This window comes from Eupeodes corollae, chromosome 2 (assembly GCF_945859685.1).
Source record: "Eupeodes corollae chromosome 2, idEupCoro1.1, whole genome shotgun sequence".
Classification (NCBI taxonomy): domain Eukaryota; kingdom Metazoa; phylum Arthropoda; class Insecta; order Diptera; family Syrphidae; genus Eupeodes; species Eupeodes corollae.
The window spans coordinates 88,620,804-88,637,897 of record NC_079148.1 but is presented as its reverse complement, the minus strand read 5'-3'; the positions used below and the strand labels follow the sequence as shown (position 1 = coordinate 88,637,897).

At 32.6% G+C, this 17,094-nt stretch overlaps 1 protein-coding gene across 4 annotated transcripts in view; it reads left to right on the top strand.

Moving 5' to 3' along the window:
• LOC129948017 (uncharacterized) overlaps positions 1-17,094 on the top strand; it is a 28,450-nt gene extending 11,356 nt beyond the window's left edge. For 3 of the 4 annotated variants that reach the window (XM_056058824.1, XM_056058825.1, XM_056058823.1), the window contains 11 exons: positions 5,944-6,373; positions 6,434-7,116; positions 7,276-7,408; positions 7,471-7,602; positions 7,943-8,101; positions 8,175-8,627; positions 10,688-11,032; positions 15,497-15,663; positions 15,752-16,185; positions 16,283-16,452; positions 16,518-17,094. In XM_056058824.1, the coding sequence (XP_055914799.1) occupies positions 5,944-6,373; positions 6,434-7,116; positions 7,276-7,408; positions 7,471-7,602; positions 7,943-8,101; positions 8,175-8,627; positions 10,688-11,032; positions 15,497-15,663; positions 15,752-16,185; positions 16,283-16,452; positions 16,518-16,568 (3,157 nt within the window). In that variant the 3' untranslated portion in view covers positions 16,569-17,094. The remainder of the gene's footprint in view (positions 1-5,943; positions 6,374-6,433; positions 7,117-7,275; positions 7,409-7,470; positions 7,603-7,942; positions 8,102-8,174; positions 8,628-10,687; positions 11,033-15,496; positions 15,664-15,751; positions 16,186-16,282; positions 16,453-16,517) is intronic. The other variant, XM_056058826.1, reaches the window with a different exon arrangement.

Genomic DNA, 17,094 nt, shown 5'->3' with positions numbered 1-17,094 from the left:
TAAATCAAGTGCAAAATAATTTCTCGTAGAAAGTTATAGTTTTATTTTCGTTGTAAGTAAGTGCTAAATTTAAGACTTTTAGATTTTGAAATTATTACCATTTTTACCTTAATCCTAAATCCTACTAAATCCTTAAGGATATCTCTCTCAAAAACGGCTTCAACAATAATAATTGTTTAATTTAATTTTTCGAACAAAATCTTTTTAGTTAATTTATAATTAAACAAGGTCGTATGGATTAATCTAAAAAAGTACTACCAAAAATCTAGTGATATTGTAGCATAGAATGTAGATAAATAACGTATGATAGATCCAATTTTAACCCGAAACGTAGTATACATTTATTCTGTGACGTACTTATTTTCTTTGACTAATGCTTTTAATAACTGGCTATAGAATTAATTAACTCATGTACTTTGTCCAATAAATATCGGCAATATAGGCTTTGTAGGAGAGCTTTTCTCACAACAAGGGTGCCGGCTGCATACAAAAGTATCCCAAATCCCTTTGAAATTTTAAATTCAACCACTGTTAGAGCTTGCATTTTGTCGTTATATTTGTATGCATAATGTCACAAATCGTACTGATCGTATAGCTACCTAAAAATCACCTTTGAGCGTGTCAACACAATCAAAGAAGTCTTGTCCGGTTTCGTGATGTCAACATCTAATATCTGTACTTTCTAAAATAGTCAGGCCGCTAGAAAACCTCTGGACTCTGTCTCTACAAACTCCATAACACTCCATAACTGTCGATTATCTCTTATGGAAATGAACTCGCCAGACATGGTAAAGTATCTACCACTTTTGACTAATGCTGACATACCAATCGCTACATTTAAACTATGGCTAATGCAAGGCGCTATAAAGAAAGCAAATATTGGTAGGAATAACATCAACACGTGTCAGGTCAAACAAAAACTTCTGGCCGGTATGGCCCCCTCAAGAGACATTTGCTGCGATGTCCTTTCAGCCTCCAATGATGCACCAGATGCCTTTAAGATTGCTGCCTTTGTCTATATAGACTTTTTGAGAGTTCCCTCTTTCCGTTTCTGGATGTGCTCTCAGTAGTAGTGGTAGGGCCATTATTTACAACCCTGGCAATACTGGAATTAGGTATCACTACCTTCCTAATCTCGTTGCTACCAATAGCAGACGAGGGTCCATGGATTGCCACTACTCCCTTCTCTGTGTTAGCCGCAGGAGATACGGCAACAGGCTTTGACGCCAAACTGCCGCCCGGTCTTTAAAAGATACCGGTCTCATCATTTTTTTTTCTTTTTTGTTATTATTCGTTTTTGGTCCCACGCGTTGCGAAGAAAGAGAGGTTCGTCTGTACAGAGATTCGCATATACAGATAATCCTGAGGTGGCCAGATATCCAGATACTCCGTTAGAGACTGAGCTATTTTTTTAATTGGGCCCCCAGCCAGGCTGATCATCGACACGGGTCGTTTAACACCTTAAATCCAGCCCAATAAAGATAAGAGATGGTTGGAAAGGAAGAGATATGGTAAGGAGTCAGTTGATGTTAAGGCCATCATTCTGATATGTAAGGAAATGATTAGGATCGGTAAACAGCAATTGAACTAGGTTACCTAGGGTGGGAAGGAGCACCGGAGAGAGGAGCGCTATCTGGCCTTTTCGCCATTACAACTTGGGAGGTGGGATGGCAATTGATGACATAAACGTTGGCTTGTCTTGTATGCCTTGTTTATGTGGGAAGGGGTGATGATTGTGGAAAGGTAGAGGAATGAGAACGTCCTTTAGTTTCAGGAGAAAATTCTCGAGAATCATTGACCTTACTTAGCTTCTACAACTCGACAAGTTTGACATTCATCACCTTAAGAGAGATCAAAATGTCATTGTTGAAAGAATTAAATTATTCTAAAGAAAGAAACATTTTTTATTTTCTTTTATTTATAAAAAAGCTGATAAATATTGTTTTTGTATTCATACCACGTCTTTACGAGTATAAAGTGTGGAATGCATTACAATAACACTATTTTTAGACTTTGCTAACTTAAAACGTCGAGAAATGTCAAAATTTTCAATTTTCCAAATCGGCCAGATTACCATTACAGTTTGAGAGATCAACATTTTAATTATTGTGTTAAGATTCAACTTATGGGGATTTCCCATCGGTAAATTCAAAAGCTGGATGGACGAGGAATAGTAGGAAACAATTTTTCCCCTCCTCTGTACATGCCCTACTCTAGCTCAAAAACGTAAGAATTACTTAGGAGCATTCTTCAATAACGATCTAAACGATCTTAACTATATTAACATACTCAATCTCTCACGGTTTGGCTTATAAGTATTATTTGAATTCAGTGCGTTTGCTTATGATAGCAGTGCGAATTAAATTATTAAAATGGCTTCAAGTTCTAAATACAAAGGATGTAAGCGTCGAGAAATAAATAAATATGGCAACAAATGAATTATATAGAAATCCCGCGATATTTGTCCGGTTTAAGAACGAACATGTTTTAAACTGATTACCGTAACTCACCACAAAAAAGCACAATTCTTGGGCGGGTAAAGTCAACAGTTTGCGCAAGTATTCCATGAATTTTCCTCAAATAATGAGCTTTCTAGGTTGAACAAGATTTTATGTGAGATTAAACTTTATCCAAAGATTGTTCAAATACAAAGTCGTTAAACCATTCTTTACATCTAATGTCAATAAGAAAATCTGAACAATTTCTGGTTTTTCACTTTTAAGAGTTTAAAACACCGTTATCAAATCCCAAATGTTATTATATGTGATACCTTATTCAGGGATTGACATCTTAGGACTTAGATGAGTGATTTTTTAAAAATTAATTTCTTTGTATTAAATTATAATAATAAAGTATGTATGGTAGCCCATTTTGCTTTCTATCAGAGCTTGTAGTAGTTAGGGCAAGAGACAGACATTCTATCCTTTACTGCACGTATTTATTGGACAGATTATAAAATTCAGTCAATATCTATATTTTTACTTTATTTGACATACATTTTTTACACACAGATGTTTTAAACATCTAAAGTAAAAATTATTAACGACTTAATTAGGTATTTCTGTTTTTATTTTGTTATAAAATTTAACTTAAATAAGTCCAAACATTTTTTTATAGTTTAGGAGTCGGTTAAAGCTATCAGTAAAATTAATCAGTAAAAATAGAAACTGGAGGGCTTTAGATAGTTTTACTGATGAGCGTTTATAGCAATTATTAAATTTACGTCATTAAATTGGGTGCATTAAATAACCAAGAGCTTCGCACCATCTGGTTTCATCAAGGGGTTCATTTCGTAAAACGATTATCGTCAAACGATTGCGTTTTGACGATAGTTTCACTTCACCTAAGACGATAATCGTCAAAGTGATATCTCCAAAACGATAGTGTTTGCACGATAGCTAAATAGGTATCGTCTGTCATCGATTTCCAAAAATTAAAAGCATTAACAGTAACAATAAACACCACAAAATAATTGATAAGTTTGGTAAAAAGCAATTTTCACAACTTCCCATACACAAAAACCAAGTTTAATAACATTTTAAAGTTATCGAACAAGCACTATCTTTCGTTAAGTTCATTTTAAAATTTCAGTTATCTCATATTGAAAACGAGAGAAGAGACTATAGTGACAAAGTTACGTGAAGCAAATTATTGATGATATCGTTTTCAAAATGAGACTCCCCAGGTTTTTTTTACAGATGCCATCGGAACAGAAAAAAATTAGAATGCATTGTTTCACTTTGAACAAATTACTTAATATTAGAAATCATTTTATTGCATTTAAAATGAAAATAAAGCTCTTAACATATTCAAACTGTGAAACAAAATATTTACTAATAGTTATAACCGGCTCCTTAGACTACTTTTAGGGAACTAAGAAGCATCGTTAACTATCTACAACTAAGGGATCTATTTTTTTATTAAATAAACTAATTTATTCTTTACATTAAGTGCTTTTTCGTTTTGTGTTGCACGTTTATCTATTTTGGACAAACATTTTACACTAAGTGAATATTTTCAAATACCAAATTCAAGGTGCAAAAAAATATCTTGTTTAAATCAGATTTAAATAAGAGAATTTAAAAATAAATAAAATTTGTTTGTGTTTTTATTTATTTTTTTCTTTAGTTGTTGTAAGCTTAAAAGGGCCCAAATCAAAAATCCTTAATACAAAATCCCCAACTCAAAATCCCCAAAACAAAATCCCCTAATCTAAAATCTCAAGAACCAAAATTCCCAAATTCAAAATATTCGAGTAAGTGTAGCAAATTATGCTTGGCGCCAAACTCTAAATATGGTGAATCCGTGCTTAAAGGCTTGTGATGAGTAGAACGATGACCAGGGTTCAGACTTCTGATTAAAAATTTAAAAAAAAACTAAGCAGATCATTTTAGAAAATGTAAGTTTACAAGAAAATGTTTGTTAGCTTAAATTAGTTTTTCAAAAAAAAGACAAACATTATATAATAAAAAATGAAATTTAATCCCAGTCTAAAACTAATACTTAATAAAAGAAGAAAGTAAATTCGTTCAGAACGTAATTACTGACGTTTAAAGTTTGTTGGATCAATAGTGCTATCTTTTACCTATACGCTGTAGTTTATCTGTTGTATTTTCGTGTAAGTAGAGCTTGAAAAGCAAAGTAGATTCTATACCCAAGTAAATCTAATTCGTTAAAATTAAAATTATTTTAAAGAAAATGCACCACACAGAATCAGGGCCTACACACAAATTATGAAAATAAACAGTTTTGACGGCGGCGATAGAAAATTTAAGATTTAGGGATTTCGTTTATGGATTATGTACATGAGGCTTTAGATCCACGGGATCTTGTTTTTGGGGATTCAGCTTTTAAGTTGATGACATAACAACAAATATGAAGATGTTTCCCACTCAGTGCATTGTAATTGATACAATATGTCAAATTAAAATCAAAGTTTAAAAAAAAATCCAAGTTTCAAGTACCCCAGGATATGTACTTAAGTTATCACGCGCTTAGTAACTTGATTGTATTTTGAAGTATGTGTTTAACAAAACAGTCTTATTATATATTTCATTGTTTGAGAAAAATGTCCCTCTTGGCTGGGGAGCCAGTGACTTCTCTGTACGATTTTGTTATGGCTTAGTACTAGTACCGCCATGCTCCTGCGATATTCTCTACCTGCCTGCAAATTTTAAGAACAGTAGAGCTAGTTATGGTACTTTCATGAAAATAAACATGTTCTGTCCCCATCTTTCAGATGTAAAGTGTATATTATACACCCTTTTTATTCCTTTTTTTTAAGCTCTGAGCAGAGGTCAGAGCTGAGCTTGAGCATATCAAGTACCCTAGAAGCAAAGTTTGATCAAAACCACACGATTAATTTAGAAAACATAATTGGACATGTGTATTTAACTGCAAAACTTTAAAAAATATATTATTTATTTAAAAATAAATAGTAGATGCGTATTTATAATATGCAGATGAAAAAAAATCCGCTCGATCAATTTAGTTTGAGCTCATAGAGCTTTGACTGAAAAAAGAAACAAAACCTGAGAACTTTGATTAAAATAGATTAAATGTCAAATTAAATAATACAAAGACTTAATTCTTGTACATTTGAACCATTTGATATTTCAGCCTTCCAAATATAAACAATTAAAATCATCAATAGTAACATTCATTTAATATGCATAAATACGACGTAAAATTAAAACTCATTTATCGTGTTATATAAATATTTATAATCATATTTCAGAACCTTCCTTATCCACCTCATGTGTTAAATTATGCTTAAAATTCTATTTGTAAATTTTCCTATTCTTTATTTGGTGTTTTATTGAATTAGTTTGGTTTCATTTATAGATACATTATTTGCTTTAAATAAAAAAAACTGTTTTATGCTTCAATTTAAAGAAAATAATTAATTTTCATTTAATATATCCTAATTCTTATATATATTAGGCCAGAGAATTTGTCAATGAATTTAGTTGATGCAGTCAATTCAACAACTCAAGACGAACCTGAACGCCTAACGCCACTTAAATTTACAAGCGATCATCCAGTTGTTTCGTTGGGACCAGGTTTAATGGTCACTGTAAAACCAAATTACTCTCAAAACGGAATATCAAATGTTGTGAAGATTTTTAGAATGGGTTGCAATGACGCTACCAATAAATTATTTCAATCGTTTCCTGGTCCATTGGTTCGTGGTCTAACTCATAAGAAAACCATAATAGAATTCTGCGAAGATCAGATTCGTCTAGGACCATATTCATCTACAAATCGTTCCAGACATAGTTCAACGAATAGCTTGTCTACTGCGGGACAAGCTAATAAACCATCTTTTACTTTGATGTGGAATTTATTGATACTCTTACTTCGACAGAATGGCGTAAGTTCCACAAATATATATTTTGCATCACAATTTTTAAACGAGACTATGTGCTTTTAGGTGGTTGTTGGAACTGATATAGCAGAACTTCTTATTAAGAACCAGCAACAGTTTCCGTATGAAATTCCGGCCAATTCTGTGGATTTAAATTCTAATTTACGTGAGTCTGAGCAGTCGGAAGAGCAGATAAAATCAAAAGAGAACACTCCAAGTGAACCAGAACCGGAATTGGATGAATCTGTAGCAGATGACACAGATGAGACATCGTCTTCACTAAGTGAAGAAGAAATAACCGAAAAATTCCGAAACTATTTACTCTATGGAAATGTAAATGAAGCTTTGGAATGGGCAACAGACAAAAATCTCTGGGGCCATGCATTGTTCCTAGCTTCCAAAGTTGACAGACGTTCGCATGCAAATGTTATGATGAAATTTGCAAATAAATTGTCTTTGAACGATCCACTGCAAACATTGTATCAATTAATGAGTGGTCGTACGCCATCAAGTGTAACAAGTGTTTTAGATGAGAAATGGGGAGATTGGCGTCCACATTTGTCAATGATATTGTCAAATACTTCTCAAAAACCGGAATTGGATAGAAAAGCAATTACCACACTCGGTGATTCATTATTGAGCCGTGGAGATCTGTTTGCAGCACATTTTTGCTATTTAATGGCACAAGTTGGATTCAGTAAGTATCCAGAGGAACGGAATGATACACTTTTGTCGCAGAACTTAGTAAGGTAAGAATACTAAACCCAAACCCAAATTGTACTTGATAATATTTCTTTGTCTGTAACAAAAACAAATGTAGAAAAACACCATCTAAATGCACTTATGAACTTCCAAAAGAATATTTGGTTACTATGAACTGAACTAAATCGTTTTACTTTTTCTCACAGGTTAGTTCTATTGGGGTCTTCACATCAAAAAGAATTTGAAGAATTTGCAACAAACGAATCAATTATGATGACAGAAGTCTACGAATATGCATGTGCTTTAAATGACGACAAATTTTCTCTCGTCGAGTTCCAGGTATATTTACATAATGTCATGATAATATAATAGAAACAGAAATATACATTCATATTTTTCAGCCATATAAGTTTTTACTTGCTACTCGAATGCTTGATTATGGATATCAATTAAAGTGTTTAATGTATATGGAACAAATTGCTGCGCATATTAAACGAGATCCATCGAAATATGAACCATTATTTATCAACCAGGTATGTTTTGTTTTTTCTTTCGATTTTAGAGCTACAAGTGCAAAAACCTATTAACACTAAGCGAATCTTTAAGCAAATAGTCTCAGAGACTTCAATAATATTAGTGAGAGTCAGAAAAGTTATGTTTTCATAAATCAATCCAAAATTGTCTCAAAGTTCTCCTACGGTACTGTCAGTTGTTTGATACACTTTTACCTAAGTATCTGGCGGAATAATTTCCTGGATAAATAGGAAATCGTAACATTTCGGACTCTTAAAAATGTTTCTTAAGCTTTACTACTACATATATTGTAGAACCTACAAAATGCGGATTTAATACTTTTTTATTTAAATCATTTAGGTGTATGAGCTTGCTGATCGTCTAAAATACTACGATCCGGTTCTCGAAAAGTCAATGGACGAAATTCTTGCAGATGAAAACCAAAATGCAAGTGGTGACTTACCTTTTGATGAACAACCATGGCTGCAAGAGCTACGCTCGTTAGCTATTGACAACACGGTATACAATAAAAAAAAACATAAAAGCAAACAAAGTAATAATAAAATATTTTTTTCTTTATAACGAGGTGCAGGTGCGTTCGCAAGATCAAAATCAAGACTACCAGCAAACATCTAATGTGATTGATCAGCAATTTGCAGAAATTAATCGACAATTTAATGAATTAAATTTGCAATATGAAAATTCGAATAATATAGTTAAAGACCAGCAACAACAACTTCCGCCTCAAGTTGGTCAAACACAAGCACAATTTAATCCACAATTTGAAAGCAATCAAGTTCCACAATCAAGTGAACAGATGTATGGCCCACAATTTTACAATCCAATTGATGGTCAAACATCACACGATGTTGCTACGGATGGAATAATGAATGTTAATGGATATATTCAGCAGCCGCAAGAATCCTATCAACAACCATCGACACAGGCAATTTACGATCAAGAGAATATTCAAGCCTACTCATCTTATGGTCAAGATGAACAACAAAATTATTGGGCCAACCAGCCTCATATACAAAACGATGAGGTACGCTAAAACATTTGTTGGTTATTCAAGTTTGCAAAAATATTTGTTTTTGTAAATTGTAAAATAAAAACATGCATTACAATATTTACCTATGGATACCAAGGAAACAAAAAACCTGAAATGTGATATGTATAGTACTCGTCTCAGAGCTTTTTCCACTCAGCTAAAGAATTTCACTAAGCACCATTTTATTTATTTCTGAAAAGTAACGTTCCATTCCATTCATTTCAATAGAATTTAGTATGTATGTCCTTCGCTTTAATATAAGCTTAAAAAAGTAAATAATTTTTTCATATCAAAAAATCAAATGGGGTGGCGCAACAGTCCGTTGTGAACCAGGGCCTAGTGACTTACAACTCTCAACCATTCCTGTGTGCGAGTACTGTTGTCAGGAATGGAAGGGACCTACAATTTTGGGCCGAATCCGAACGGCTAGTTTGAGAAAGCACTTTTTCATGACAAGAATTACTCTTGAAGGATTTGTCAATTCCTCGCAAGAGGCAGTACCCGTGAAAATTATTTTTTTTTTAAATTAAGGTGACACAGGCGGGGATTGAACCCAAGACCCCTTGCATGACAGTCCAACGCACAAACCATCATGCTACGGGTACTACTTATAACATAATTAAAAAAATTGACAGATGGCAATTTGTATACGTTTGTCATTTGTATGTCTGTTCCACACTTTAGCTTTAGATGGAATAATATGTACTCAATACAGATAAGTTTAAGCATTAATATTTAATATGAAAAACAACTTCAGTATAAAAAGAAGTTCATCTCACCGAACAGTGGAACAAATCTTTACATCGTTTTGGAGAAAGTAAGATTATTGCACTTGATATTTCAAAATAATTTGATAGTTTTTCACCAAGCTCTCTTATCGAAAATGCGTGTTTTTTGTATTGATGAACCTCTTCTTCGTTCGATTAGAAATTACCTTTCTAACCCCTCAATACAAATTGTATTAGATGGTTTCAAGTCTGAAATTCATAAAATAAATGCTGGTGTTTATTCATAAATGATCTCTTGTCTGTCACTTCTAATCCAATAAACTATTTCGCTGACGACACAACCATCAACTTTTCATATTCGTTTCTAGATTCACATCCTTGTCCTTCGGAGGTGGAACTTCAACGGCAGCGTATGATAAGCTCATTGAATTCTGATCTTGACAGCATGGGGAATCAAAAACTGTGTAGAATTTAATTCCTCGAAAACTCAATGCTGTCTCCGCTCGTTAAAGCGTAATGCACCCACGATGCCACTATCTATGAGTGGCACTTGCATCCAGGAAACCAATCAACTTCGGTATGTGTATTACAGACTACCTTTTATGGAGTGCAATTAGCCAGTTGCATTCCACGCCTTACACTATTCAGCCGTAATACTCACACTTCTAGGAATGCTCATCAGTTTACCCTTGAGCTCAATTTCGGGCGTACTGTCAAGTATAGAGATTCTTTCTTAAATCGCACATCGAGAATGTGGAATGCTTTGGACAACTCTGTTTTTCCCTCCCATTTTGATGTTCAGAACTTTAAGACCAATTTGCACCGGTATCTCCTTTTAAATCCTTCCCTATTTTCCTAACGCTCTCAGTGTGTTTAAATATAAACATATAAAGCGTACTTATAACCCCTTGAGTGCTTGTTAATTACAAAAAAAATGTGGTTAAAGCTCTGAGAGTGCAGTGTACATCAGTTCAGATAATTTTCATTTTTTGTTCTCTAAAGTAGGGGTCGAATAAGAAAAGTAAGAAAAATTCCAAAGTCAATAGTAGAATGTATTATTTAAAAAAAGGAGATATAAACAACGAAGTCTGAAGTTTAAGATCAAACAATTCATATAAACATACATATAAAATAAGCTTTTGAATTTTTCTTAATGCAATTTCATTCAACCATTTTTTAAATTGGGTTTTTATTTGTATTTAAAAATCAAGTAAAATATTTTATTACTATTATTTTTTTATTCATATAAAGCTAACATAAACAACGTTAGCGTTACTTTAAGTAATTTTATTTGAACTTTCCTATTAAACCACACTTGGAACGCAGCTTGAGGACAAAAGTAATTCAAAATCAACATCACAATCAGACAACTCCGATTCGATAAGTAGTACCATAAAATCAAATACACCTTATACTAACGGTCCTCCCAACGCATTGAGTTCATCAAATTATGTATACACAAAATCGGAATCGCCAAAACATTCAGTAGTGCAATCAACGAATCTACAACAAAAGCAACCCTCGCAAAACATCAGCTTTGCACCTAACGAACAAAACTCAAACATTTTACACTCAAACAACACGCAAACCGTGCGTACGCGAATCTCTCCCACTTCTCCTGGTTCCGGAATAAAACAAAAACAGCAGCAGCCTTATAATAAAACCACAGATGTAAGTAATAAAGAACTTGCACGCAGCAAAAACCTACCTGCGTCGTCGAATAAAACTACAAGCCAATATAATAAGAGCCAAACGCTTTCACTTATTCCTCGTAATCTAGCTGATCAGCAATTGCTCACGAAACTAAACGTTAATAACCCAAACTCTTTAAGCTCTTGTGCAATATCTAAATTGACTCTTATTCCATCTAGTAGTGAAGTTGTTACGAATAGTAAACGAGTAAATTTTGATCTCTCCAAAAATTCAGGAGAGAAGAAAATAAACTCATTAGTGAGCCCGAACAGTAGTAATAATTTTGTTAGTTGTAAAAGTGATTCAAGTAAGGTTGTTGCAAACCAAGCATTGATAAAGCGTAAACTAGAGCTGGCGACGAGCTATAAAAATATTATTTTTAATGGAACTTACCCTATCGATATGCCTCTTAAAAGTCGGTTCAATGCGAATCTCGAAGATTATGATCCAGAGGCAAATAAAAAAGACTTTTATGGTAATGACGACTATGATGAAGATGATGATGATGATGATGCTAATGATGGAGATAACTATGATGATGAAGATGACGATGACGATTACGATGATGAATATGAAAATCATCATGCTGCTTGGACAATGCAAGAACTTTATAATGACCCTACAATTCCTTTAAATTACAAAAAAATGTGTACAGATGTGGAAACTAGTTTAACGAGCTTTGAAAAGTTTTTAGATAGCAAAACAGTAGTCAGAGAAAAAGAAGTTCGAACATTCGATATCGATGGACCTATTATTGAAGAGGAGAAAAAAAATATATAGATAGAAAAATACAATTTAACATACGTTTGAGTTTTCAATTATCAATATTGTTTGTGTTATTTTAGAGACAGGTGCTTGCATTGAAATGAATTAAAATGCTTGTTTGTGTCGAAATTAAAAGTGCAATGTATGTGTCTACCACTAGCTGTTATAGTATTTGTCATCTTTAAAAATAATAAATACAAATGACTAAATCAATTAGGTGGTCTACATTTTATTTTTCTAAATTTCTAAAAAACAAGTACAATTCTAATTGACTTGTAAAATTAAAACAATCTGAAATCGGTCTCTATCAATTTAAAAATACAATATAACACGATCGCACTATCGATCAAAATATACGAGCAGCAGCGTGAGTGATATGGGGACGTTTGAGATGAGGTTTCTTGATGAATGGTCAACAGAAAAATCATGGTCGCTTGTGATAGACGTGATGTTGCTACGACGATATTCAACATCTGCACATGTCGTCTTACAAAATACATTTTGGATCCAAAACACTTTTCATGCATTGTTAGTCTTGTTCATATTTGAGTAGACAAGTTACTTTTGGCCAACTCTGTAGTATCTCATTTCCTTCTCGACTTCTGATATTGACAAAGAAATATGATATAGCTCAGAAAAAGAGCCAGCTCCAAAGTAAGCTGAGATGAAATGCATGAATTTTGCATTCCTGAAAATATTCAGTAATTAATTTGTTAATAACAATGTCAAATTCTCCTGTTTATTTAAACTGATAAAAAGCATCTATTGAAAACGCTTACTCAACACAATATTCGCAACGCATTAGTTCTATAATTATTTGGGAAAAGGTCGCATCCAAACATTATAGGATAGGTCACTTGTTGCATAATATATTACGAAACATACAAACAAATAAATTTATTTTTCATTGCTCCACAAAAATTACAACCACAATCTGTTATACAAACATTTATTGTATGCATTTATTCAACAGAAATATATAATTTTATGTAAAAATATTTTAAAATTAAGTTGGGTGTCATATCTAGAAAGTAAAATAAATACCGCTCATTTATTATGAAAAATTATTAAAAAATGAGTAAATAAAAAAACTATTATATTTTAAAATGTCTCTTATGAAATCCGATGAGTGTCTGCCATTCATTAAAAATTGATTTCCTTTAAAACCGCATACCAATATGGAGAAAACGACATTTTTTAACAGGGGAAAAGACAAGATTTCAGATTGTCTGTAATAACCGCTTCATAAATTTTTGGATATCAGCATTTTTTGTTCAGTGTCAACCTTCCAATGAGCTTTTCACTTTTTTAGTTAGTTTAAAAATATATGGCTGAAACTTTTACCTATTTTTTGTTGTCATTTGCATGATAACCTTTATTTTGAATCAAATGAAATCTTGTATATTAATGGTTTTTTTAGTCAATCAGCGTTTGTTTTTGTTGTTTTGGACGGATTCAAGTCTGAAACCCATAATATTATTGCTGCGTTTTATATTCGACTCTTTTCCTAATTTTAATAAATAATTTCTTGCTATTCATATTCGTTTCCTGACTTACAACCCTCCTCTTTGGATGTGGAACTGCAACGACAAAATATGATAAGCTAATTAAATTCCGACTTACGCAGCATATTCTCGGTATTTGGATCACCAATCACCTTTGGTGGAACGATCGCATACGCGATGCCGCCAAAAATGCCGCAGTTGTCTAGGTGTTTTGAGACGACTCAAGAAATTTTTCTCTCCGTTTGATCTTGCTACAAACTACAAAACCTACGAGTATGTACTTCCGAAACTTGAATGTAACTTCTATTTCTGGGCGTTGCTCTTGCAACTCCAAAGAAGAATTTTTAAAACATTGGTGACATTAACTTCATCAACTCGATCGTCGTAAAGTATCTTGTCTCACCCTTTTTTACTGTTAATTTAACGGAGTATGCTCTAGTGAAATAGGAACTTGCATTCATCCCCTTAAGCAATTTAATTCTAATACTCGCGCTTCTAGAAATTCCCATCAGTTATCCCTTGAGCCTAATTTCGGCCGTACTATGAAGTAGAGATTCAATTTTTAGCCGTACTACGAATGGAATGCCTTGCCACGCTCTATTTGTCCCTTTCATTAAAATGTTCAGGAATTAAAAATCAATATACACCGATACCTCCTATCCTATTGTTACACTATGTCTTTGGCAGTGTGCGTTAATTATAAAATAAAAAAAAAACAATACAAGTAAAAACATAAGTGGGGGTAGAGACACTAGTAAATATCCTGACACTTGACGTACTTCTTCACTTTGGTTTCATTTAATATCGTGATTGTCAAATTTGAACTTCAAGTTAAGATACTCCTTTAATTTTTGATAAGGATGTATTTTAATAATTTCGCGGAAACTTATAAGTTTCCCTCCTCATTCTTTTTTTCTTCTGATATTTTCTGTCTAAAAAATCTATAACCGAGGATGATAAACTATAATTTCCGATACTATTTCTGAAAAATCTATAAAGGATGAAGAATAACTATAATTTCTGATACCAGATTCTAAAAAAGCGAAACTAAAACGATCTTAAGTTTTGCAAAGGCGAACAAAATTGTGCGGACTAATTTCGTGTAACACTTGCGATAGAATTTCTTCGTTTTTTGAGTTACATAAAAAATCCTTCCCACAAGCGAAAACATAAGTTCGATTTTTCTTACAGAATGTCACCCTTGATTCCAGTTTTTCTTTTTTTAAGTGAAATTATTAATTTTAAAACAAGAAAAAAGAAACAAACCTTAGGACTATGACAAAAAAAAAAACATATTTGTCTTTCCCATTTTTTTTTAATCAATTTTTAATTTCATGAATTAAATTCTTTGTAAAATTATTTAATTGTCATGAAATTATTATTCATCTCAACTCGCTTTGGAAAACATCTTTATTTTACTTTTGTTAATAAGTTCATTCATATTAATATTTTTGCCTTTTACAATTACACTTCAATTCTATTATAGGACTTCAAACTCCTCAATTCATAACTCTTTAACGTGGCCAGTTCATATTCAGAATTTAAAACAAAAATTGATACATTTTCATTCGGAATTGTAGACAGAATCTTATTTCAAAAATACGCGGGCTTGCAAAGTACCCATAAAGGTGTATTTTTCGTTCAATCAATGCATTTGCTCGTTTAATCAATGCATTCGCTCACGAAAATTTAGACCTCGTTCGCTTGTATGTAATTTAAAAAAAAAATATTTATAAATGTACTGCTCTTGGATGATAATTTATTGTGTGAAATAATACCCTAGACTGTGATGAGATCAGACTAACACTCAGAGTTTTTGCTAAGATTTTTAAAATTGTATTTAACCTACTCAATAACTTTTTGATATTGCGATGTAACATCGGTAAAAATATACCAAAATAACTTGGCTTTTTAAATTACCCTTATAAGATAGATAATCAAATCTCCTGGAGCTTCTTCTATTAACATTTCTAATTTTTCATAATGTTTGTACGACGTACGTGTCTTTTTATATGTACAATGTTTTTGTTTTTTATGTGTTGTTCTTAAGCTTGGTATAATAAAATCGAGAAATTTGTTAAAACTTATAGTAGCAAACAATAGGCTTAATGATTTTCAAAACATTATCATGGTTTAAGAATCGAAGAATAAGTTGAATTAAAAATAACTTTAGCCCGCACTTCCAACAATATCGATGCCAAACTCACAATCGCAAAAATCTGGTTCATACAATGAAAGCTCACAACAAGATGATGGCAGAAACAGTGATGCAAAGAAGTCAGGTAATCAAGGATCCTCTGCTGTAGGACCAAAGGCTGATTCGAAAAATGCTTTAAAAGGGTTTGTATAGAAATTTATATCTGTTTATAATTTTTTGGTTAGTGTTAACTTATTATACAATAAAATACAAAATTTATTATTAAAACAGGGGACAGAGTTCTAATCAAAATGCTGGATGGTTTGGAGGAATTTGGAATAAACTTTCGTTAAAGCCTAAAAATCAAATGATTTTGCCTGATGATAAAAACCCAGCTATTGTATGGGATTCGGAAAAAAAGAAATGGGTGAACACTGATGGTGAAGAACAAAACGAAGAGACCTTAAAACCACCACCAAAAATGAGTGATCTTATGCCAAGAACACCACAGAATTCTACAGTGCCACAAGTGCCACAGCAACACCAACAAGTCTTGCCACGTGAGGAAGCTCCTCAACAGCTAGTACAGTCAATTCCAACACAAAGCCAGGACCCTGTACAGACATATGGTGCGGCACCAGCATTTGCTTCTGCTCCGGTTTCCGGTGAGGTGCCTAAACCACCAAGCCTGCAATCGAATATGTTTAAGATGCAGCGAAACAGAAGTAAGTTAAATATTGGTCTACAAATATATCAAATGTTTGTCCTTATATTGCATATGTTGTCATATTTGTATTTACTATGTTTTTTTTATTATAACAGCCCTTAAAAACTCCTATGTCGATGTGTTCAATCCATCTGGTGCACCACCTAAACCGACAGAACAAGTTTTAGCCCCAGCTCTACCGCCTGCTGTTGTTCCATCCAGTGGTTTCTTTGTGCCAGGAGCTACTTCCAGTGACGGTTCATACCAACAGCAACCTACACAAGAAGTAAGTAGTTCAACAAATTGAAACAAACACAATTATAAAACGGTTTTTGATTCGTTTTCTTTAAGGGGGCTCCTCAATTCTACAATCCTAATCAATACGGTGGTTACCAACAGTAAAATTTCGATATCCAAATTATTAACCTTAAAAACGAATTAAATGTTAACATGGATCGAGAACCATTCATTTTTTTATAAATAGGCTGTTTGGAAGAAAAAGATTTATTATTGGTATATCAAGAAAATAATCGAAAATGCATAACATGAATTGTTTTATAATAGTTTGTGGGATATATTTTAATGGAAAATCTAAATAAGAATTAATTATTGTATGTTATTATAATTTAAACAAAAGATTACCTAAACAAAAAGAAAACTTTTACACCTGTATAAAAATTTATTTTTCTGTTGTGATTTATTCTACGTAATAGATATTTTGTTTATGCATGATATACATATAGGGTTCTTATTATTATTAATTCAAACAATATAATGTAGATAGAAAGAAATGATGGAAAAACACATGCGATTGGTGTAACAATATGTCCTGAATAATTTATAGTGTTATAATGTGAAATGTCTTTTTTTGTTCTTATTTAATGATAGCGAAATAAATATTTATAGATTTCAATTGTTTATATTTAAA